Source organism: Esox lucius, chromosome 15 (genome assembly GCF_011004845.1).
Source record: "Esox lucius isolate fEsoLuc1 chromosome 15, fEsoLuc1.pri, whole genome shotgun sequence".
NCBI classification, from domain to species: Eukaryota; Metazoa; Chordata; class Actinopteri; order Esociformes; family Esocidae; genus Esox; species Esox lucius.
Genome location: NC_047583.1, coordinates 12,188,140 through 12,213,125, shown reverse-complemented (window position 1 = coordinate 12,213,125; position 24,986 = coordinate 12,188,140). Strand labels below are relative to the sequence as shown.

The window sequence follows — 24,986 nt, the reverse complement described above, 5'->3', positions numbered from 1 at the left end:
AAATAAACATTAACAACAACCAAAATATCCTTGACTGTCAATACACAGGCATCTTATAAATAGCCCAAGTTTAGAAAACCCCTATAGTCCAACCAAAAACTAAAGTTATCACAGTTTATAACTTAAAAAAAATAAATAATAATAATCCATACTTAGTTCTTATAGGTGGTTATTTTAGAAATTCCAGCAGCAAACTGCCCCTTCAAGTGTCATCACATAGTTAAAAACAATCATCCCTACTGGTACTGGCTTTAAGCATGCATCTCTATAAAGGTGAAGTGAGTTTGCAAGTATTGACATTAACAGAACCTTATTTTAAGGCTTGTTTGGAAATAGATGTCAGTCCGTATGGCACTGAATTACTTTAGTTGGACATAGAGATACTTAGTGACAAAACTACATCACAACTCTGTAAAAGTATTGCAGATCAATAAGCACATTTTTATAGAAAGACTTGAACGAGTTCCTACATGGTTCTCAATCTTTTTAAATAGGGGAATTTTTCCTAAGAACTTCTACATACATGGTTATTTCATCCCTGCACAGCAGGCATTTGGTGAGACATTTTATGGAAGAACTGAATTTAAAAAAAGTAAATCACAGTATCATATTGCCAAGTGCCCAAGTACTGTGATATACGTCTTATTGTGAGATCCATGGCCAGCCCTAACAGCCCATCCCATCTCCATGGGGTTCCTACGTTAATCATAGCAGCAGAGATGAGTCATTACAGCGTGCACGCAAATACTCAGTGCTATAATGGCCTGTTGACACTTGATTCCTGTGTCTCTAAAGCACCCTGTCCCTTCTGGCAGACAGCAGTTAGTTATCTGACAGAGTTGCCTAACAGGAGAACAATGAGTCTGGGCAAAATGAAACAACATAAGAGTGGAATTTGACAGAGCGATAAATAAAATCTTAGCAAAGTTTTCTGTTGTGATGTGGCAAACTGAAAGGCCACTGAATGTCATGAAAGAGGATGGACTCTGCGGAGCTCGGCGTGAGTTGCGTTGGCTTAAAATGAGCCCCTGGATCTGTCCAATAAACCTCTGCTTGCTGTTTGTGTGTAACTGAAAACCAGCGCTCTGTGTATTTATCCTTCAACCACTACCAACTGTAGTATTCAAGCTGTAATCCAGGCAGATGAACCTACTGTTAAATCACTGCATGTGGGGGCTTGGCCAATAGAAAGAGAGGCTGAGAAAGCAGAATATAACCAAGTGTGGTGTTGAGGCTGGTAAACTAAACAGAACTTGTTTCTTGGTTACGAATCCCGCATGGGCCCAACGGTGAGCCAACAAAAGGGTGTGTCAGTATTTATGAGACAAACCCAAACCACTGGGCTATTTCCAGAGCTGTGTGTGTGTGTGTGTGTGTGTGTGTGTGTGTGTATACAGTCAAAAGCTAGGACACACCTACTCATTCAAGAGTATTTATTTTTACAATTGTATACACTGTAGAATAATAATGAACACATCAAAATTATGAAATAACACATGGACTCATGTAGTAACCAAAAAACTATAATATTCAACATACATTATTTGTTAAATTTTTTGGAGCAGTCACCTTTGCATACTCTTGGCAGTGAGTGTGTCCAAACTTTTTACTGGCACTGTGTGTATATGTACTGCAAAGTGACTGGATGAACCACAGTGAAATTACCCACCTTGAGAAAGCTTCATCCAGACCATCCTCAAGCTCCTGCAAGACAAAAACAGGTGAGGTCAGGTAAAGAACATACTGGATTATGTAGCCATTCTGTTTTGTGTTTATTTTATCAAACTCATACTGTATAATGTGGCCATTTTGCTTTGTGTCTATTGTATCAAACCCATACTGTATAATGTAGCCATTCTATGTGCCCATTTTATCAAACCTAATGTAGCCATCCCCCACTTTGTGTTCATTTCTAATGTAGCCATTCTGCTGTGTGTTTGCCATCAAACCCATACAGTATTGTAGCCATTTTATTGTTTATTTTATCAAACCCATAAAGATACTCTGGGAAAATATTATGATCTCCAAGCCTCAATTCTCTCGTCCATAAACATGCTCCTCTTATCAAGCCTGTGCAGCTACAGCAGTTCCATTCTCTTACCCATACAGTATTGTTGTTCTCTGTGGTGGGGTCGTGCAGCATGAAAGGATCCGGTTCACTCTCTTCTGTCACAGAGTTGACAAGCGCCACGTTCGCCCCCTCTGCCAAGTCTAGAAGGTTCCCTGTGGCCACTTCTGTAAAACAGAGAGAAATATTTACATTTATGTAATTTAGCAGATGCTCAGTTCTAAGTGCATACATTTACATATTAAATCTCAGAGGAAAGAACTGGACCTATTTAAGATCCAACAGCATTGGTAAAATTCTGTATTAGATCGCTTATTTTCATAATGCCACCAAACCATATTTCCCTTATACATTTTGCAAAGGCACATACTTAAATTGATATTGCAAGATGTTGGCATCCAAGCAATTTGTTTTCTAACCCACTGTCAGACAGACTCATGAATACAATTTTGTATGTATTTGCAAGCCCTCTGAAAGCACAATGACTGACATTGTGTGGGTACAGCAAGGTTTGCCACTGCTGCTGATAACAGTCTAGTGGAAACACTGCCCATGCACACATTGCATCAGATGCAAACATGACGGCTACATAACAACAAGACGAAGAATCTTTTATTACACCTCCTAATGTGTGTCATTAATATGCCCATCTGTTTCTTAGTTACCATCTGGTTGATAAGCGGCCATGGAACAATCCCCAGACACAATTACACCTCATCATGATAATGACTGTCCTGTAATGGGATCATCTCTTACGGCTGCTGTTGACGCAGCTGTTTAATAGGGTTCAAAGTCAGCAGTGTGTGTCTGTTTGTCTTGGTTTTACCCTGCTTGTGAGTAGTGCTTGACTTGGGATGAAGTAGGTACAGGAGCTGTTATTAGACTAGGGAGCTGTTTTTAGACCGGGCATAAGGCCCCCTCCTTTTCCCCTACATCAAAGCAAGGTGGCTAAGAGAGGTTTATCTGCAAACATTAATCATGGACGATTTACAGTATTTGCAAAACATAGTAGTTAGGCTAGTTCAGTTCTCCCGTTTGAATATTTTTACATTGGTGGAAATTGGACTGCCAATGACGATAGCTTGTGGCTGCTTATTGGCTCCCTGGTGAGACAGACTTTTTTAATCTCTTGAAAAGAGAAGTTTCCATCAAGTTCTTTAAATCTAATAGCAGTATTTGTGTCCATTAAGCACCTCATATCCTTCCTCCTCAGCACACCATTTCTCAACATGACAAAAGTAACTGGTGAAGACAGAGGGCAACAAAGTACATAGAAATTCTGGAACGTGCTGAAGACTGCAAGAGATCTGGGATTCATCTTTCAGCAGGACTGGGACATTGATGTCTTTTTTTTGTTGCCACTCCAATTTGCCATAGGCTGTTTGTTTGGGGTCAAAGCTGGGACCACAATCCAATTGGGAATATGTGGAAAGAGCATGAGCATTTTTGCAAAGAATGGGCAGAAAAATTTGTTTTCTGATGTTCAAAGCTGGTAGAGACTTTGCAAAAGCCAGTAGAAACTACGCAAAAGCCAGACGATACTGCTGCCAAAGGAAACTTTACTAAATATTGACAAAAAGGGGTGACTTCTAATGAAATCAATCATTTTCTGTTCTGTATTTACATTCTTTTTTAATTTTCACTGACAAAATTAACTTTACCTGAATAAATCCACTTTGATTTCATCAGGTAACACAGAAAATGTGCAGAAAATCCAAGGGGGTGAATACTAATGATGGTCAGCATGAACGACAAACTCAGCATGTCGCAGCAGTTCCCCTCTATCAATCAACACGGCCTCATTGACATGTACTGCATCTTCCCTTTTACTGGGAAAGCAATTATCAGAAGGTGATTAGTTGTCTGTCCTGTCTGTCTGGGACAGGGAAGGATGCAGCGCCGCAGAACTGTACTTCAGCACATTGGGGATGGGTGTGTGGCTGTGTGCGGAGTTCTTAGGTTGAGACTGGGATGGGATGGGGGGGGGGGGGCGGCAAGTGCTCGGAGAGGATCCGGGGTCTGTGCACCATCTGGCAGGCCTGCCCCAGGGAGTGAGTGGCAGACTGAGCCAGGAGTATCATTTTACTGACCTCTCAAACTACATCTTCCAAGTAGAGGACACAGGAGCACACATTTACAAGCACACACACCAACACACACACACACAAGTGATTGTGACCGGTATGGGAAACAAGCAGACTGACAACGCCATCATGTCTCCTACATAAAGCTGAATAGCCTCTAGCACTTTGCATCTGTTAATACCTCTATATCACAGGAATACCCCATTTCACTATGGCTCAAGGACAGCCAAAAATATTCAACAGGGACAGTTCTGCAATCTCCTTACACCAAGCCTCTCCGGTATGAAAGAGGATTTCCAGGTTAACGGTTTCACGCTCCTCTCTAGAGGGGGTCTGTAAAAATCACAGAACCAGGAATTGCCCAGATCTAGTTGTGATCCAGAGCTGACCCAGGACCACACAGGGATCACAATCTAGTTGGCTAGGGTCCACCTGGCCAGATGAGGGGACGCATGACCAAGCAGATGTTTTCAGGCTACTCTGTATGCATCAGTAGCCAGTTTTGTAGGAAGCCCCCACTTGCCTCCAGGAATTTCAGAATTCTCCAGGCAATGAATTATTTTGCAACAGAACATTTCCATTGGGATCTTTATCCATGCTGAGATAATGGAATCACGTAGTTGCTGCAGATTGGACAGCAGCCAAGTTGAATGCATGGCAGGGGAATTGCCATCAGCACATGTACAAAACCTGTGCAAGGAGACAACTCATGCATTAAGAATAACCGGGCACAGTTGCCATACATAATTGCATAAATAGGTTCACAAGGGCATGCAAAAGATGACCCAAGCTGAGACACCAGGGAAAACTTGTCAGAAACGGTGGAAGTACTGCTGGAAGCCAGGTCAGATGGAAGCATTCTGTTCTTGGGCACATTCTTAGTGGTTAATAGTTGGCAGAATTAAACAAGCAAAGGTTGAGCCACTGTAACAAAACTTAGAACTCAACAACTACTTGGAAGACTTTGTCAATCCCATTGTAGCTTTCAGTAGCCCTACCAAACAAACGCACTAGCAGTGTTTTAAAAATATTTTTAAAACACTGCTAGTGGTTTTTCATGTGCTCCCATATATATATATATATACACACATACACACAAAAAAAATGCACTGTAACAACTAAGGCCACAATTACAGTCAAGGTAAGTGCACTTCTCTATAATGGACAGTTAAATTCAAAGCTAGTAGTAACAAAATCACAATGTTTGCAAGAAAAGCTTGAGGCTTAAGTGAAATGAAGGGCTGAGCTGTGATATCACCTGGGAGGGCGGGACTTTGATTGGCTCAAGCTCCCTTGGCTTTGAAAGGTGTGATTATCAAGTGTACTCAGGTGGGGTGATGACAGCACACTGAATGACTACTGAAAGGGACTAGTAACTTGTGTGAGTGAAGCACAGTGGATTTGGGCTAAGCTGGATTTCTAGACAAGGGACACTCAATATGGATATCAACACTTGCTCTAGGACATAAAAACAGACTCCCCTCCCTGAGGCCCTCTGGCACAGAGACGTTACGTTGGTGACTCACCTCCACCCTTCTGACTGCCCAGGCTGGCCGAGCCCTCTGACTGGAAACTACTGGCTGCTTCCCCATCCGACCCAGACTTCACACGCTTCTCTTTCTCTGTAGGAGGGAGAGGGAGAGACAGGGAGAGACCAATCAGAGAGGATGTTTGTAGAACTAGTTGGTTTGTTTGTTGTCTGTAAGAGTCGTTACATGCATTATACCAAACAGCACATGTTGGACAAGAGGGATTAAAAATACCACTAAGACCACATTAACATGCCAGTCAGTAGCCACTGAAAAGATGACTACCAGAAGCAGGGTTTACACTGCACCGCAAAGCACCGGGCAAACACAATATTACCCTTGCATATACACCCATTACCCTGTGTGGTTAAATGTGACATTCTTTGTCAAATGTCCACACACAGTTGGGATGGCCTCTAGCAAACCAAACCATACAAAGCAGGTTTGATAAATTCTTCAAAGGCCTGGCTGATGACTTACTATAGCTACTTTTCCCACTACTTTTAATGTGAATATTAAAAGAACATCCAAGCTTGTCCCTCAAGGGCATGTTACATTAAGTCCTTTTTATGGTTCCTTAAACATGTCTGGCCCTGCCTGTGAGTCCTGTTCCCCAGCAGAGCCAAGGTGGCCCAGAGGTGGCGGGGGGCGCAAACTATCCCCTGGGTGGCTGTGCCTCATCTTCCCTCCATAGGGACCACTGCACTGGACAGCCCCAAGTCATGGTGTTAAGAGAGTGCCTTCAGGCTTTTAAACAACTCCCAACAGCCAACATCAGAGCTGCACTAGCTAGTTATGTTGACTATAAATACACATCAAATGAGTACATCTCATGCATAGAGATGAGAGCGTATAAGAATGTTTGCCAGATGCGATGTAGAGAAACTTGATAGGGGTGGAAGGGGGAGCCCGTGTCGGTCTGTCTCTTTTTCTCTCCTACTTCCTTTGATATGCACGCGCACACACACGCTCGCCAACCCAATCTTCCACAATGTGTGGAAAAGGACAAGACGTTGCGCCTAGCAAATTACAGGGGTTAGAGCTCTTATGGCTCAGCCTCTATGTAAACTGATGAGACAAAGAGATAGGGAGACAAAGGGAGAGAGGTCGGCACTTTTTTTTCAACTATCGTTAATTTCTGAAATGCAGAGATGCAGGGGAAAAGAAACGGCAAACTCTCAGCTGCCTTGATCTCTGGAAAATAATTAAATATTAAAATGGAAATGATTCAGGAATAAAACACTATCAAAAGGCTGTTAAGATCAACAATCATCTAATATCTAATCAGGCCAACGAACCCCTGAAAAACGTTGCCATACCCCCAGGAGTTGTCATTTCCATAGAAGTCATACATGCAGTAAATTCCATTACATGTTCTGCTGCCCAGTGAAAATCGTGCATGGCTGTGACACAGACTCCCCTGCACAGCACTTTCATTGTGTAGAAATTCCGTCTGTTTAGCCAGGCGAAGAGCATAGAAGCTCAGTCTGTCTTTACATGCACAGGCACACTAGAGCACATAAAATTAAATGTACAAACTAGAATCAGTCCTGCTCTTGCACTACAGGCTCATGTTACAACAGCCCACAGTATTAAAACAGGACACAGGACAGACTGACTGAAGGCTTCCCATCCAGGCCTCAGGGAATGACTCACTGAGCCCCGGTCAACATCCACATCAGCCTTATCCAGACTTATCATCCTGTAATAAAGTGGCTTTACTCAACAAAGCCAGGTAGTCCTTTCTGGCCGGGATGGATCTACAGGGGAAACATTCCTGTTCTGCTCACTGACAGGCTGGACCGTCCCAGTGGCACTCTACTATTTCACATGCCACTAAGGGGTCATCGTCGAGGCCAGTGAGGACAGGGGAATATATGTTGCTACGTGGTACAGGAACTACACTGGGATTCAGCAGCTCCCCTCTATCAATCCTCTCTCATTCTGCTGCTGTAGAGAGGAGCTTCATTTAGCCTGTACTGAGAACAGAATAAAGAGCTGGTGTAGAGGCCACAGGTAGGGCTGTCGCAATTATTACATAATTGCCTGATCGCAATATTTGAGCCAGTTTGCAATACATTTATGACAATTTTTGATACCAAAATAATATGTTTCTAATCTGAATAAGGGTGCTTTACTCCAAATGTAAGAAACGTCTCAACGAATAGGCCTACCAGGTGATTTACGTCCATTTCATTTAGTTAGGATGTCTAGCCCAGGGGTGCAGCAGAGCGTGTGACAGCTCTGCGGAAAGTTAGAGGCACAAAATGTGCTTCTTAATTTCAGTGTGTTTAAATCCACTTTGGAATTGTTTTGCAATGCCATGTTGTGATTTCACAACATTATTAGTTTATAGACAAAGCGTTTAAGACTCCTAGTTGTCATATCAACAAGAAAACAACACAAGGGTGTGTACCTAATTTTTTACTAACTTTGTAAGTAAAATGTGGTCATTTCCATCCATATTTCCTAATTAGATAATGCGCATTAAAATGCATATATAGAAATATCTGTTGTCCCATTGCATATTTAAGCTTACTTTTGAAAATAAAATGATTCATCCTTGTACATGTTTGACTGAATCAACTGAGTGTTGAAACACGTTTTGCTACGTTAGGAATGCCTACATAATAGTTTTAGAATGAGCTATTTCAAACAACTAACCAATGTGCAGCAGAGCTAGAGGTGAAATGTTACATGCACAGGAACATCTTATTGTCATTGCTTTGCGATTAAATTTTGTGAAGAGCAATCATTAACATTTAGGAATTTAGTGTAAGTTCCAAAGCCGAACACAGCTGCACGGCTCTGGGCGCATTGTGTTTCAAAGCCAAATGAAGCAATTATTTGGAGAAGCCGAATTGTCTGATTTTCTCCAGAAAGGTGGTGATCAAAAGCGCAAACACCAGAAATCTGAAGAACCATCACCAGGTGTATTTTGACAATATTATTAGGCTTACACTATGATAAAACAAATCGTTAATCGCAATAAATCGTGTGACAATCGTCAACTAAAATGTCAATCATGACAGCCCTAACCACAAGGTGAAAACATAAAAGACTAGGAGGGAAGGAAAGAAAGAGAGGGAGGAGGAAAAGGAGTATAACAGATACACAATGTGACATCTGTCAAACTCCTCCGGTCAACTGGGCTGACCATGCCTACCTTCTTTGGCGGCCTGCCAGAACTCAAACGCCACTCTGAAGGCCTGGGCCACTGTTAACGTCACTGCCTGGGCCTGGAGGGAGAGAGGGAGAGAGGGAGAGAGGGGGAGAGAGGGGGAGAGAGGGAGAGGGAGAGAGAGAGAGAGAGAGAGAGAGAGGGGGAGGCAGTGAGAGAGGGACTACATTTTGTGACATACAATTATTAACAGAATGCTATATATACAGTATGAACTCTTATGATTATAGTAACATTGTAAAATGCTTTGGCAATATTGTTCAGTTGTAACTTTCACGCCAATAAAGCCAATCTGAATTGAATTGAGAGGAAGGCAGAGAGAGAGACAGAGCCAGCCAGACAGAGAGAGAGACAGAGCCAGCCAGACAGAGAGAGAGACAGAGCCAGCCAGACAGAGAGAGAGACAGAGCCAGCCAGACAGAGAGAGAGACAGAGCCAGCCAGACAGAGAGCGAGCAAGCGAGCCAGACTGAGCAAGCGAGACAGACAAGAGTGAGACAGACAAGAGTGAGACAGACAAGAGTGAGACAGACAAGAGTGAGACAGACAAGAGTGAGACAGACAAGAGTGAGACAGACAAGAGTGAGACAGACAAACACAGGAAATAGGCCTTAAGATGTTGTCTGAGTGTTTTCAGAGAAAAACATCAATGACAGATGATGAGAACTAGAAACTAAGACAGGGAGGGGTCACAGCACATGCCCCCAGAGGAAACTCCTTCTAGAATCACACTTAAAGAAGGAACATGAAACTCTGTTGGTCCCTTCAGCTCAGATAAATGTCTCATCATTACAAGTTGTTTATGTAGCTATGAGGAAGTGTGGCCTTTGGACAAGAGCTAAATTAGCAAGGGGAAGGAAAGAGGAGTGGCACAGTCATACAGAAACCCCCCTGGGAAAGAGACTCACATCCACACATCCAAAACAAACGTTAACACAGACTCACCACTTTCCTCTTGGTGCAGAGGTAAGCGTGGCACTCAAGAGTTTCGTTTTGTTGACTCTGAGCGATGTAGGCAAAGACTTTGTCATGCATCTTGTCTGCTGTGCAGTAGGAAATCCTGCGGGGAGGTCATAGAAAGACACCGTTTTAATAAAACCTCAGTCCAAGCAGGTCGTGCCGGGCTATCGCAGTGCAATCTTCATTAAGCCTTTAAGCCCAGTACAATCAGATTGAGACCTCTCATTTCCACACCACATAAAGCCATCAAATAACACACACACACACACACACACACACACACACACACACACACACACACACACACACACACACACACACACACACACACACACACACACACACACACACACACACACACACACACACACACACACACACACACACACACACACACACACACACACACACACACACACACACACACACACACACACACACACACACACACACACACACACACACACACACACACACAATGAATTTCAACTTGAGTACATCTGCTTGTGGTTTGAACCCAGTTTGAGCCATGAAGACTGTCCACCCAGTCTGCCGGGGCCGTTTGTAAATTAACAGACTGGACCAGGCCTCCTAACTACAGGTCTGGTTTTCCTCAACACTGGCCCATGGAACATGCGTTGTTCCACAGATGTTCAGAGGTATGACGTTGTCGGTGACGTCAATCGGTTTTCAGGGTGATGACGAGAGGGTGGATCAGTCCGACCAAGCGGCAAAAAACAACTCTGAGGAGAACAGCTGTCAAACAAATGATTCAGTGACATAAAAAGCTTTCTATAAAAGCTCACAGACACATGACAAAGGGCTGGGCGAGTTAAGACAGATGTTGGGAGTAAAAGGCACTGTGAAACTGAATGTCTACACAACGATTTGCTATACTGGTCCTCCATCATCTCTGGCAGTCGCCTGGAATGGAGGACTCCCGTGAATGACAGTACTGACCAAAACCGTAACCGGCACCACTGGAGTTACAGCTGTTTAGCAACAGGCTGTCCAGTCTCAGAGAAAGAGGGATATGCAACGGCGTGATAAAGCTGAGCAATGTGATTGTCCTCAGTCTGCCAAGGCCTCCCTGTGTGACGACAAGTCGTCCACGGTCATTGTTCCCTTTACAGAGTCACACAGCTCCCGCTCAAACTCCACTCCTCCAACCCTGTTAACCACTTACAAGCCAGCTGGATCTGTGAAATATGAAAGGGAGGCGTGTATACAGGAGCTGTCGGGTGGCTCACAGAGCTGTTGTAGAGGCCTCCTGATGAAAAGGAGACTGATGAGGAGCGCTATTCAGGCCTCCACCCCCGCCCCCCACCCCCGTCCTTCAGATCCCTGAAAACCCCAACAGTCTTAGGCTCAATATGATGGATGAGGCGGTTTCGAAGGAAAGAGGGGGGGTGGAGTTGTAGTTTTGTTTTATTGCAAGCTGAAAATGATCAACTTGGCCTGACATTTTTCAAATATGGGCAGGGTCTTATTAGACAGTGAAAAGGAGACTAGTAAATGTAGAGGCTAACCTGTAAATGGAGACGTTCTCGATCAGCTGGTTAGAGGCACAGTCGTAGAGGATAATTCCTCGAGGGGACACTTTTAATGTAACTTTCTGGAGTTTCTTGCCGCTGGCTTTGGCCTAGAAGAGAGCAAAGAGAGACATGAAAAACTGTGTGGAAGGCAGCAAGAGATGCAGATTCAGAAGGAGGTGGAATGTTAATAATGCAGTCATGGAATCAATGCTTATGCAATCACACGCCACTGTGCAATCCTGTGATAAAGATCTGCGTTGTCCATTTGCATTTTAGCTACCTGGTCTGGTGCTGACAGAACTAGACAAAACACAGCCTTCACACCAGCAGGCTTTAATCAAACCTTCACGCCCCTAGTCTAAACACAAATCCCTCAGAGAAACAAAACACACGATTTAGAAAAATCCCTGGGGGCAGATAACAGCTTTCTAACCACAATATATAATTATACTGGAGAAATTGGAACTATTAGGCAACTCCACACCACAGAACGAAGGGATGCATCTAGACCACTCGGCAGGAATCACTGCACTTAGCCAAACCAGGGCAAAAGGTTCCCAACAACACACAGCGAAAAAACCAGCAGCGCGTGAAGAGTTTCAGAACACACACCGGACTCAGGAACCCAACGATCACAGAGCCCTGGGCTGCGCGGGCAACAACACTGTGTCACTGTTCACACGCAGGAAAGAGAACGAAGGACAGCGGTGGAGAGACTCGAGGCTGCTGTTGTCATCCAAGCCAATCTCTCAAATCCAGCATTAAACCACTCAACACAATAACATCGCCACCTAGTCTGTGAAGCGTCAGGACCTTGTCTGGTTCCGTCGGCAACAGTGAGCCGCCTGTTACAACACAGCAGCCTTCTTCGTACCATATAACAACCAGGCCACAGATAAATTAGAACTAACTTCATGTGGTTGAAATGCCACAGTAGGTTTGGGGCACTGAATGATGCAGCAGGTTGACTTTTAATGAAGGCTAAGATACTAAGACTAAATAGGAAAGTAAATGTGCTTTGAACAGTGGTAGGGTATTGAAATATTAGCATTATAACACCCACTGACTGGTTGGCATAGCTTTCAAAAAGGCCCTAAACAAGGTCAGGTTATTAGGGCTGGGCGATTAAGTATGTTAACTAGATGAATTATGTTTTTTTCTTTGTGCAATATGCAAATTGTCTCCATCATACTAATCCATTAATATCTATTAATATTTTTTCATGTGCAGGATGCTTTATAGGCAAAACAGCATTGCTTATAGTTGTTGTCAGGACATTTTGTAGCACAGCACTTCTTGGTCACAGCATGAACAATCATGAACAATAATGAACAGCCTTTCACATCTGCGTTGCCCAGGATGAGGACTGAAGAAGCAGTCAATCTCAAAATGGATATCAGTGAAACAAAGATCAAATAATATCCAGAAAAAAGCACTAGTCAAGTTGAGAAGCTGGTGCCTCGAGCAGGTCACAGTCTGCAAATCACTGGCACCAACAAATAACAGATGACATGCTGTATCACCAAACATATGGTTTGTGCCTATACAGTGAAAAATGCTGTTCAATAAACATCTGCTCAATACAATTGACACCAAGCATCAGTCACCAGACCTCAAGCATTTAGCAAAGGAAGCAACACTGTGACCATGTTGCTAAACGCAGTACAGTAACCAGTAAAACTGCAAACGTGTCAGAGTAAAATACCACAATGGACACGCTCAACCATAATTGTTCGATTTAAAAAGATCTACATTGAATATGAAAGTAAATTAGTAAGTATCAGCTACATCGGTAAAAGGTTCCTACAACAGCCTGTGAGCTGTCAATCTATAGTAACGAAAACTGCTGGAAAAAACAAGATATTGCTTTTGGGCAGTACAGCCCAGCCCTAAAGGAAATCTACAAGAGTTTGTGGGGAAGGCTGGGGGCTGGGAGTATAGGTCAGGTGTGTGTGTGTGTGTATGTGTGTGTGTGTGTTGCTGACCGTGGTGACGATCCTCTTGACAGCGGCTGCTGAGAGCTCCTCTCCTTTGGGCTGCTCCACCAGCGTAACGCCCAGGTACTTGAGCTGGAACACCATGCCCTCCATCAGGGTCTCCCGCGTGTCTGTCCAGTTCTCCGGCAGCTCTACGGGAAGAGAGAACAGGACACGGGTCACATATGAGGGGGAGGAGGGGGGGGTGGAGAGACGTACCGCCTTTGTGCCATCTGTCTGGATCTGGTCGAGGTAAAGGAACAGGAACCGGACAAACTGTGCTCCCCGAGCGGAGACAGTGGCACACGTCCACAGGTTGTGTGTTTACCACTGTCACAGTACATCCACGTGGCGGACCTTAAGACCCAGCAGCAGCCCTGTGTGGCTCGTGAGCGCGGGGGAATCAGTCATGATCGTGAACGCCTTAGCGGGCTAATCACCTCGCTGTCCTCTATAATAATGGCGCCCGGAGCTCAACGCAGGGAGGACGCCAAGGAGCTGCTTCCAAGCAGACTTTTTGCGCAAGATGGAGACAAGCGATCGTCGTCAAAGTAATCGCTCCTATTAATGCAGGATTATTATGCACCAGACGCTTGTTGGACGAGATAACCGTTGGCATGACTCAGGCTGTCCTCCTCAACGAGTTAAGGAAGGCTGCCATTGCAAGTCCTGCGTCGCCCATTTCCTGTGTTACTTGAATTGCGTGTTTTGAACCCTCTAGTTTGCATTGTTTTCTTGTTCTCTCAAAGACCTTTTCTCTCCAAGACGGAGAATGAGATTACCTTTGTTTTTGTTCAAAGTGAGTTTTGTTTGTACCCAATCGTAACACCTGTGGTTGCCCTTTTCATCGCATATCTGACTCAATCTCAGTCCTTCTCCCACAAAACGCTAATGTTCAGTTAATCAAATACTGCCTCGTTTTGACATTAATATGAGCACTGTCATTACATTTCAGTAACACTTTTTCCTCCAGAATGCAGTGTAAGCAGCTCAAGGACACTCAATCTCAGTATTCTGTGTCACCAGAAAGCATGAAGCATTCAGTCACAAATCAGACAACAGTTACTAGGTTATACTAGGATACAGAGTAACTAGCTGTAGCAGACATTTGTTCGATTTCACAATTTTTGGCACTGTTCTCTCAATACATCAGCATTTTTTTACTCATGTTTTTTGTCCTGAGATCAAGGTTCCGAATAAATAAATGTACCCCCCCTCGCCCTCAGCGTGAGACCTCTCTCTACCAAAGGAACAAGGGAATCCTCATGCAATACCCCAGCAATAAGCAATACGCACGTCGAAATCTTCTGTCTAGTCACCACCGCAACATAGCTGCTTGTGCGTGACTTCACAAGCTCTAAGCAGCAAGCTTAATTACACTGACTTAATGGGCACTCTTACAGGCCCAGATATGCAAGGCAGGCCAGTACGCTGCAACTAAACCAGCCCATTTCCTGTTTTAGGGTCCAGAGGAATGACAATGATGGTTTTGCACAGCCTTCATTATGACCTCTTTTTTTTTTTTCAGCACTTCCTCAAATCTGTAGAAATGGAAATATAATTACATGAGAAAACATTTTGAAGTCAATTTCTTGTGTTGTGCACACAAACAGGCATATTTAATAGGGGATGTGGCAAGCATGTGTTCCTAGTTCTGAATTCAGAAACTGCAGTAATAAAGTCATTAGGCAGACAATGAAGTACACACAGCTAGATTCACAACAGCTAGGATGCTATTTGCACACTCACGCACGCACGCACACACACACACACACACACTAAAAGTTTTATTGACTTCTCACTCCAGGGACTGGCTTTCACAGAAACCACAGTGCTCGGTTCTGTCAGTCAGAGACCTCCGTGAGACATAGCCACCTGTTCCCTGGCCAGTGCCTCCCCCTTGGGAGGTCTTTAGCATGTTAATGCTGTGGTCTTGAAAGCAGACATGATCATGCAGCCAACTGTAACGGTCACCAGGCTGCCATTAAATTCAGAGCTTTGGAAAGGGCACACCCATGGATGGGAATCCATCGAGGCTACAGCCAGTTCCCCTGCAAAACAATGAAGGCTGTGATTCTCACGCCATCTCCCAGTAAAGCCACAGTCATATTCTACCTGTGTAAATGCCTAAAGTTTAGCCTGGCATATTTTGAAAGAAGCTTATGATTCCTGAACACAGGAATTTTGCGAGCATAAATCTTCAGAAATGTACAGCACTCTGCTCTGAATGTAGGCAGACTACAAACAAAAACACTACAAACATTCTCGAAAAATGGAATCTGTTAATCCAATCTATCCCACCCTGAGTGTCCAGCCCTCAGTAAATACAGGCTTTGTCCTTTCCGTGACCCTAGATCCTTCCATACCTCCGTTTTACACTAATGCCCCCCCCCCCCCCCCACAACACACCCCTCCTTTCCGAATCATCTAAACGCAAGCAGGGTTTCTAGGATAACGAGGGACATGGGATGACCTGTAATGGTCTAAATGGGAGGTAACGTGAGCCTATAGTTACCTGACAGGAGAGTTTGCTGAACGCCCGTGACGGAGGTCAAGAGCCCACAGCCACTCAGGCCGGTTAACGTCATTCCAACACCGGGGCTGCATTAAGGACTAACGGACTTCGTGCACTTTACGGTGTAAAACGCCTGAAAGCTAATGACGCTCTTTATTGCACGGAGGCAGCTACGCCGACAGACGTGTCCACTGTGGTGGTGTAGCTTTTCATTTTTACAAGGAGGTGTAGTCACTTAAACTCATTATACAGGCAAAATGCCAGCAGAGACTTAAACATTCTGAATGTGTGTTTGATAGCAGACAGACTGCCAACTTCCACAGATAATTTAATGAAGAAGGCTAAATTCACTTTGTCAAGAGGGTTCCATGATTTAAGATAGGTAAATCAAAATGGCACTGATCTGATCAGAAGGGTCCTAAAAGCTCTAGGCCATTACATGAAAGGACATTAGAAACGATAATAATTCGCCTGAAAAGGCACTACGTTCACCAGCTGTCTCTTTTCAGGCGACTGGCATATCAGACCTACGAAACCAAGTGGGACATTTCCAGTTAAATGTTCGGTTTAGACCTGTGGGACATTTCCAGTTTCTTTCATCTCAACACAAGTCTGCTGCATGGTTCATTGGGACCAATCCCCAGAAGAGGCAGCGGGGTTGACCAACAGTTCACATGCTGAACCTCAGTATAATCCTGCAGTCTTTGTCTTTCTGAGCACCATGTAAATGGCTCCGCTCCTCCTCTTCCCTCGCTCGACCTCATTTTTGCACTCTCCCTCTAAACTTCTTAAAGGAAACCATAGGAGCAGCCTGCCGCAGGGTAAGAGATAGCCGAGTAGAACGAAATCAAGTACAAAATTAAATAACGTTCACACGCTTTCATGCCTAAAATTGCGTGATAGAGCCCATTCTCAATGTGCCAATTACTTCTGAAATAGCAACAAACACAACCACCCTTTGAAGACAAACTCAATGTTTGAGAGCGAGGTGAGCCAGTCTTATTTTTATTTATTTTTACACACTAGCTTACACTGAGGGAGCTACTTTGTGTGGATGATAATACCCCTCTCCCAGCAGAGGCAGTGGTGATTAGGGTGCACTTAGAAGCCTGCCTTCACTTGCCGGTCAGCCGGGTTGCCTGTAGATGAGCTGGGCGATGGAACCCTGCTGCATGTTGGGAGGCCCAGTGGTTTGGCAGCCAAACTGAGGACCACAGCTGCTCCCGCAGCAGGTGTTCCAAGTGTGGTCGGTCGGCTGTTATTCAAGCCTGGATAATGGAATGGTACCAGGCGTGTATACTTATGGGTTCGGAGGCTCTCAGGGACTGGAAGGGAAGGGTCTGGTTCTGCTCCCACGGGACGACAAAGAACAGGCCTCAGCACAACTTATTCAGGAGACAAAGCACAAGGGAAGGTTTCATTAACCAACGGCAGCAACTGCTCAGGTACGCCACGCACAGGGACTGAATGGTCGTGTTAACGCCGCAGGGGCAGATGGACAGTGGAAGTAAAAATCGTGGTACGTCTCGAACATGCCAGTGTACATTCGAACATTACGGAAATGATCATGCAAACTAAGCCTGTCTAGCATTTTATTCCCTCGTAATGTTAACAAGCCTTATTTTTAAGTAGCATTATCAGGCACCACCCCCACAAATAATCAATAGGCCAGTTACAGAAATAGGGAACGTAGAATCTCAGTGAATGTACAGAGTGTCTTCAAGCAGTAGGATGTGTACTGTCTATGTTATAGTGGGAACCCAGTTCAGTTTCTTCTCTCCCATCAGTCAGAGCAGACGGAGCGGTGCTGCTCTCAGAACCATGGCAGTGAGCCTGGTGTAGGTGTCAGACTTATCCCACAGAGAAGAGAGAATAATACAGAGAGAGAGAGAAAGACAAGTGGAGGGAGAACGAGAGAGAAAACAACAGAGCAAGAGAGAATACAGAGAGGCGGTGGGGGGGGGGCGGGGGTTATCCACTGGTGTTTTGTGCAATTAAAAACAAAGAGCACTCCGTGGACACGATGCACTCGTCAGCTTGAAGACACAGTCCCAGCTGCCTTACATCAGGTTGCAAATCACCTGGGGCTGACCAGAAAATATTCTGGGCTAGAGGCCCGTAGAACAGGTCTGGTGACGACCCTGAGCCATAGTCCAATGTACCTCACTGTCTCGTTGTGAGGGAAAAGCTGAAAATGTCGCATTTCGCTAGAAGTGAGATAAAACCTGTGAATATCAATCTGATTTGAATTGGTGGAAAGCATTCCTTTGGATTGCCGTTAGGCCAGGCAGCCAGTGACTGATGATGGACAGTGAGGTCTCTATGTCTCTCAGTAAAAGTAGTAACAGCCTTTGGCCGCCGTCTGAGCCTCTGTATTCCATTTGACGTGAAACCGGGAGAGATCAGCACAAACAACATGAGCTCAGATTCCTCTGCAGCACCAATGTCAATGTCTCACTCCAAAATTATTTGAGTTGGGTCATTCCGATGTCCTCACATTGCACCTTTGCTAGACCCTAGCCTGCCTAATGCAATGCTTCTGAAAATACAGTCGTGTCAAAGCATTAGCACACTTGTACTTTATTGAAATAATGCACCATTTGTTATCCAAATGTATTTCTTTGGTAAGCAATTGAACAAAAAAACTAAGAAATCATGAAATGGCCTAAACAAAATTATTGGTACCTCCTTGAAGTACACAGATATAATTAAGATTTTAAGCATGAGATTTGTCTTTACTTTGTATGGTGTGTTGCAGGTGGCTGCAAGATGAAAATCACTCATTCAAGCAGTTTGAATAGAGACTAATTATCCTGTTTTGTGTCACTGTGTGTACCATAATGGATGGAGAAAAGAAAACCAGAGAATTGTTTCAGGTCAGACAAGATGTTAGCCAAGAATGGACAAATCTAAAACCTACAAGACCAATCTCCTTGGACAATGGAGCAAGAGAAACCTTGATGGAAGATTGCAGTGATGAATTGTCTGAATGTTTGTGAAAGCATGTCAGTCACAACTGCCACACAGATTCAAGCTGATCTTTAGACAAGTTTCAACTCGCACCATCTGCCAGTGTAAAGGGGTTGTATGGCATAAGACCCACTGCTGAGACAGAAATCAAGCCTGGCCGGAATATGCCAAAACATACCACAATCCTTTTGGGATTTCTCCTGGGGACAAAGGAAACAAAAGTAAAGCTTTTTGGTAAAGCACACAAAACAACGATGAGCACTTTGTCAAACAAAATGAAGCCTTCAAACAATAGCACCCTTACAACAGTTCTACATGGAGAATGTTCAGTGATGTTTTTAGGTAACATTGCTACCTTAACAGAACACCAAGGCATTTTGAAGCAAAATGTCATAACCTGTGTCTGAAAGCTGGGTCTCCATCAAAGACATGGGTCCTCCAGCAGGAGAATTACCCGAAACACATTTAAACCAGACCCAAGAATGCTTCAAGACAAAACGCAGGACAGTTTTGAAGTGGCCAGCAATGAGTCTGCATCTAAATCCTAATGAAGACCTGTGGAGAGATCTGAAAACAGCAAATGGGAAGCACCCTTCAAATGTGAGAGCACTAAAGCAGTTTCAAGATGAATGGGTACAAATGCCAGTACAGAGGTGCAGGAAAGACATATTTAGTGCTTATAGGCTATAGTTAGTGTTTGAATGCAGTTATTTGGGCCAAAGACTATGCTACCAGCGTCTAATAGGGTATGAATTTCGTCAAAGCCATTGTAGTATTATGTTATAGATTGTTAAACTTTTTGGGAGACAACTTTGAGTTTCTTAAGAAAGTGCAAGACGGCCAGATATTTTGCCACGACTGTAAATAACAGCATGGATCCTTTGGGCTCCATGCTGTAAGTCTGTATACCTCAATTATAACTTCTGAAAACCAAGTCTAATAGATCACATTTTGTACAGAACAGAGACAAGACCACAAACCTCTCCTTATGCAGTGACAACAGGGGGTGGGGGGGGTGGGGGGGGCTGAAATCAAAGGGATTGGAGGCTTGACCCTCCCAGGGCATCGACACAGTGAAGTCAGAGGCCAAGCTAACCCTGCAGGGCCCTGGGGCAACAGAGGAAATGAGGCTGGATATTTAGGAGAAGGGGAGACAGAGGGTCACGTCACATCTCTGATGTCTCCATCAACAACCTGCCATTACAGCAGATAATCGGGAATAGAATCCAGTCCCTTAGTGCCAGCACAGCCTACCCTTCGCCCTGGAACCTCAGAGAAAAAGACAGACAGACAAGGAGGGAAAGATGAAGGAAAAAGTGAGACAGTTGAAGAGGACAAGACTGGAAAAAAGGCTCCCACTAAGCCAGGAGGAAACATCACACAACCATTCTGACAGGCCATTAGGTGTTATTCAGATAAGTGGGCTTTTATCGCAGAGGGAAGGAGGGCTTTCATCAGATGCAGCCTGAACAGAGAACAGTAATGAGCCTCAGAGCAAGTGAAGGCGATGAGCATTTAATGATAGAGACAATGAAAACACAAATCACCGCGGTGGATTTGAGACACATCTGAGACAGCCAAAAGGTATTTTTTATTTATTTATTCTATTTTTGGTTTTCATGGACATTACGAAGAATCTCAAGACAGGATCTTCACCAGTTGACAAAGGACTGCGGATGGTCCCAAAAGAGCGTCAACAAAAAAAAAAAAAACTCTTCTAGAGACATACCTCCTAGGCTTCAGTGGTTCACTGTATATACGTGGCATACAAATGTGATGCCAAATAAATGGACCAGTGCCACTAACTGAAAATCTCGCTGCTCCGGGGGATATTCACTGCTTTGGAAATTCTTATATCCTAGCCCGGGTTGGTGCTTTTGCAGAACCTTATTCCAGATTTGCTATGAATGTTCCTTCATCTTCATTAGGTTTCTTGTTAGGAATTACACTCACCTAAAGGATTATTAGGAACACCATACTAATACTGTGTTTTATCCCCATTTCCCCTTCAGAACTGCCTTAATTCTACGTGGCATTGATTCAACAAGGTGCTGAAAGCATTCTTTAGAAATGTTGGCCCATATTGATAGGATAGCATCTTGCAATTGATGGAGATTTGTGGGATGCACATCCAGGGCACGAAGCTCCCGTTCCACCACATCCCAAAGATGCTCTATTGGGTTGAGATCTGGTGACTGTGGGGGCCATTTCAGTACAGTGAACTCATTGTCATGTTCAAGAAACCAATTTGAAATGATTCAAGCTTTGTGACATGGTGCATTATCCTGCTGGAAGTAGCCATCAGAGGATGGGTACATGGTGGTCATAAAGGGATGGACATGGTCAGAAACAATGCTCAGGTAGGCCGTGGCATTTAAACGATGCCCAATTGGCACTGAGGAGTCTAAAGTGTGCCAAGAAAACATCCCCCACACCATTACACCACCACCAGCCTGCACAGTGGTAACAAGGCATGATGGATCCATGTTCTCATTCTGTTTACGCCAACTTCTGACTCTACCATCTGCATGTCTCAACAGAAATCGAGACTCATCAGACCAGGTAACATTCTTCCAGTCTTCAACTGTCCAACTGAGCAGATTGTGTAATACTCAGACCGGCCCGTCTGGCACCAACAACAATGCCACGCTCAAAATTGCTTAAATCATCTTTCTTTCCCATTCTGACATTCTGTTTGGAGTTCAGGAGATTGTCTTGACCAGGACCACACCCCTAAATGCATTGAAGCAACTGCCATGTGATTGATTGATTTGATAATTGCATTAATGAGAAATTGAACAGGTGTTCCTAATAATCCTTTAGGTGAGTGTATATTAACCACCCAGAGACAGGTATATTTAAACGGAAATCATGTGAAACACCTAAAAGGCACCCAGGTGGACTCTAACTTTGTCTTCTAAAGACATTTGGTTGCACCACAACTCATTCAGGTGTGTCATAGCAAAAGGGGTGAATACTTACACAAGCAATTATTTTCCATTTTAAATTCGTAATTAATTTAGATAAATGTGTAGATTTTTTTTTTTCACACCAAATCCATTTTGACTGGAAAATGTGAAAGTCCAAAGATGGGTGAATACTTTTGAAAGCCCCAGTACACTGTTTCATAGCATTCGCCTTTTCCCCAGTCACTATTTTTCATTAGAAGCTTACATAGTCCCTTGTCACATGATGTTTGGGTCACAATCATATGATGACAAAAGACCCTGGAGTCGTGTGCACTCACTGTGGTGCAGCACGATCCAGGTGATCAAGTTACAGCAGTGAATTCACAACACCAAATGTTTCTCATGACGTCTGTCCGGCAAACAGCCTTTGAATAAGAAACCTGCAGTGCGTTTTATAAAAAACAGCCTAACAGTCGGAAGCACTAGTATAACCAAATATCCCTGGATAACACAAGGTATGAAGGTATGAGGATACTGCCCATGTCTACCACCTACTTTACATAACACCATGCAGGCTACGTGGTGTCAAGGCTGATCGGGTTACCATGCCCCTGGTATCAATGTAACAGCAGCGCCATATCAAACAGGCATGAGCAAGAAACTGTCACTGAGAAAGACATAAAAGCAGTCACTGATAGTATCATGACACCATCTTTGGAGAGCTTGACTAGCGCCTACAGCTCTACTCTGCATCTCCGGTTTACAAACACAAACAAGGCGTTCAGGCCAATTAACAAGACCCGCAGCTCCAGCAAGTCAAGCCTGCTGTATCAACAGTTATGCCTTTGTAGAGCAAGAGCAAGCCTCTGATGCCCGAATACACCCTGCATGGGGTCACACAGAGCCGGGCTGAATGCTGCCCGTCTGGCTGAAGCCTGGATAAATGAACAAGCTTGCACAGAGGTCCTGGACTAAGCAGTAACTAAGCACTGATCCCCCAGAAGAATGCATCCCATCAATGAGGCATTGTTTAGACTAGAGCCGGCCCAGCGCTCGTTTCCCCCCACCTGCATACCCCCTACTCCTAGCAAATAGCATATGCAAAGACAAGCACGACATATCTGTCATAAAGTGAAAGACAGAACTTCAATTGTCAGCATGTGGGCATTCATTTCATGGCACACACTGGGATGTGCAGTTTAAAGATAGCAGTCTCCACAGGCCTCCTGCAGAAGCGGGTTAACCAAAGACAGTTAACACAAGCAGGAACACTGTGTGGAGGCCAGGGTAAAGCCTGATTGATCTGTAAGTGCAGTAAACACATCAGATGGACAGACAGACAGGCAGACAGACACACGTGCACACACAAAACCAACCACCAGAGGACTTTGAGTTTAAAACTCTAGCAATAGTTGATCCAGGGTGAACAGGCTTGTGTCGGCGAGATAGACAGGGTGAGATAGACTGTACTTAAAGCCACAGACCGAGACGCAACAGACCATAAGATGAGTATGTGGCAATTCTAGAGATACACTTCCATGTCCACCAATCACTACGCTGCATTTGTTTGTACTGCTGTCAATCTGATTTAAGGGAGTCGTCCCACCACAACACCTCCCCTCACCTCCTGGTCATCTGGAGAAAAAATCTTTTCCAGAGGGATAAGATTCCAATATGGTTATTTAGAGTTATGGAAAGACCTGCGGACTTCGACCCTGGAAAAGCTTCAAGGAACAGAAGAGATTCACACGGCTGGACAACTAACCTCAACTGTGCTGAGGTCCTTATTGCACGCAAGAATGTGTTCTCACACTTTCAGTCTTTCAAAAATAATTGTAACATATATATTTGTCTTTACATGATTTGTTTGAAACAACAGTAGAAAAAGTAGTCATATACTCCACGTCAGGTTATTAAACCAACTCCAGCCTGTGCTTGCTAGCCTCCGTACAGTGGAGAGCCTGGCACAAGCTCTGCCTCCTCACTGGGAGACAGGGGAATTGTATTACTGCTGTGTGAGCGGTGACCTGAAAGGAGGCTTTCTGAGACAGGCTGTTGGACATCGTGGAAAGGGTGTGAAAACCAGCAGAGACTAGGAAAGCAAGGACGTGTGACTTCCACTGACCCAGTCTGCCTGGTACGCACTAATACAAACTGATCCGCCGTTTCTGCTGCTGATTTGCTCACTGACTTTAATTTGTCAACTCAAGCACCGAAGACAGAGTAGAGATAGTTTGCATTATGTCAAAAGCGTTAAGATCAAACTTTACCCGGTCTCTCAAACATAAACACGCACTGTTACAAGCTGTGAATGGCATGTAATGTTTACTATTAGTGGTTAAATTCACCAAATCAGAGTCCTTCTGTGTCCTGATGTGAATGTTCTGTTTGTACTACATTTTTCTGTAACTACTTCACATGAGGTCATCCACATAAATATATAAAAATAAACCTCCTTTTGCTGATGTATACTTAGTCCTATACATGTATAAATGGGTCACTAGTTAAAGGTACTGAGTCCCCATATTTAGATAAAAACAATGTAGGAGAGGGGGATCTGGTATTTGTTTATGGTCATCATTGGACGGCTTCATAAGATTGTTGGGTTATCCATTAATTGTCTATCAGTTTAACCATGTTTGAAAATGTTACCCACAAGGACCTTGGTTTAATGTGGGGGAGGACAGCCTGCCCCTTGGTTAAAACTTAGGTATTGACAGAACAAAGACAATGTGTATTATCGACATAGGACAGCTGGGCAGTAACTTACCAGACCTCTTTTAACTGTAATAAATACAGACTGTTCTTGTATTTTCCTCAGAGATTCCTCACAGGCCTGTTATGATAGGCTTAGGACGCATCTCTCTATTTGCAAATATAAAAATCAACTGTTAATTGTGCCAAGAGAATTTTGTCTCTGTACTTACTTCCATTAAGAATTCCTATCGATGGAATTACCATCACACTGCCAAATAATAATAATAATAATAGTATAAATGTAATGAATTTAATAAAATGTATAACTCAAATCAAGTGAAAAGTACCAAATAAATAGACACAGAATCAGGTGGATTGAGACAATATAAACCTCAGCCTGTGTAAACTACAGCATTTACAGTTGGTATGGGAGAAAGTCCTGAACTGTTGCATAAGCAAGAGTAGTTATCAGCATTTGATTTGATGTGCATCCAAAATAATTCCAGCTGACTGAAGGATGGGATTTACAGATCAGATAAGAGTCTTATCCCAGCCTGTAAGTC

The 24,986-nt window shown here is 43.9% G+C and overlaps 1 protein-coding gene across 8 annotated transcripts in view; it reads right to left on the bottom strand.

The window, feature by feature from the left end:
• The window catches only part of ldlrap1b (low density lipoprotein receptor adaptor protein 1b), a 38,659-nt gene that overhangs the window by 3,589 nt on the left and 10,084 nt on the right, over positions 1-24,986 (bottom strand). For all 8 annotated transcript variants that reach the window (XM_010879250.5, XM_034297476.1, XM_034297477.1 and 5 more), the window contains exons 2-8: positions 13,342-13,484; positions 11,351-11,463; positions 9,807-9,921; positions 8,848-8,920; positions 5,679-5,774; positions 2,102-2,235; positions 1,670-1,704 (exon numbers count right to left, since the gene is read on the bottom strand). In XM_010879250.5, the coding sequence (XP_010877552.2) occupies positions 1,670-1,704; positions 2,102-2,235; positions 5,679-5,774; positions 8,848-8,920; positions 9,807-9,921; positions 11,351-11,463; positions 13,342-13,484 (709 nt within the window). The remainder of the gene's footprint in view (positions 1-1,669; positions 1,705-2,101; positions 2,236-5,678; positions 5,775-8,847; positions 8,921-9,806; positions 9,922-11,350; positions 11,464-13,341; positions 13,485-24,986) is intronic.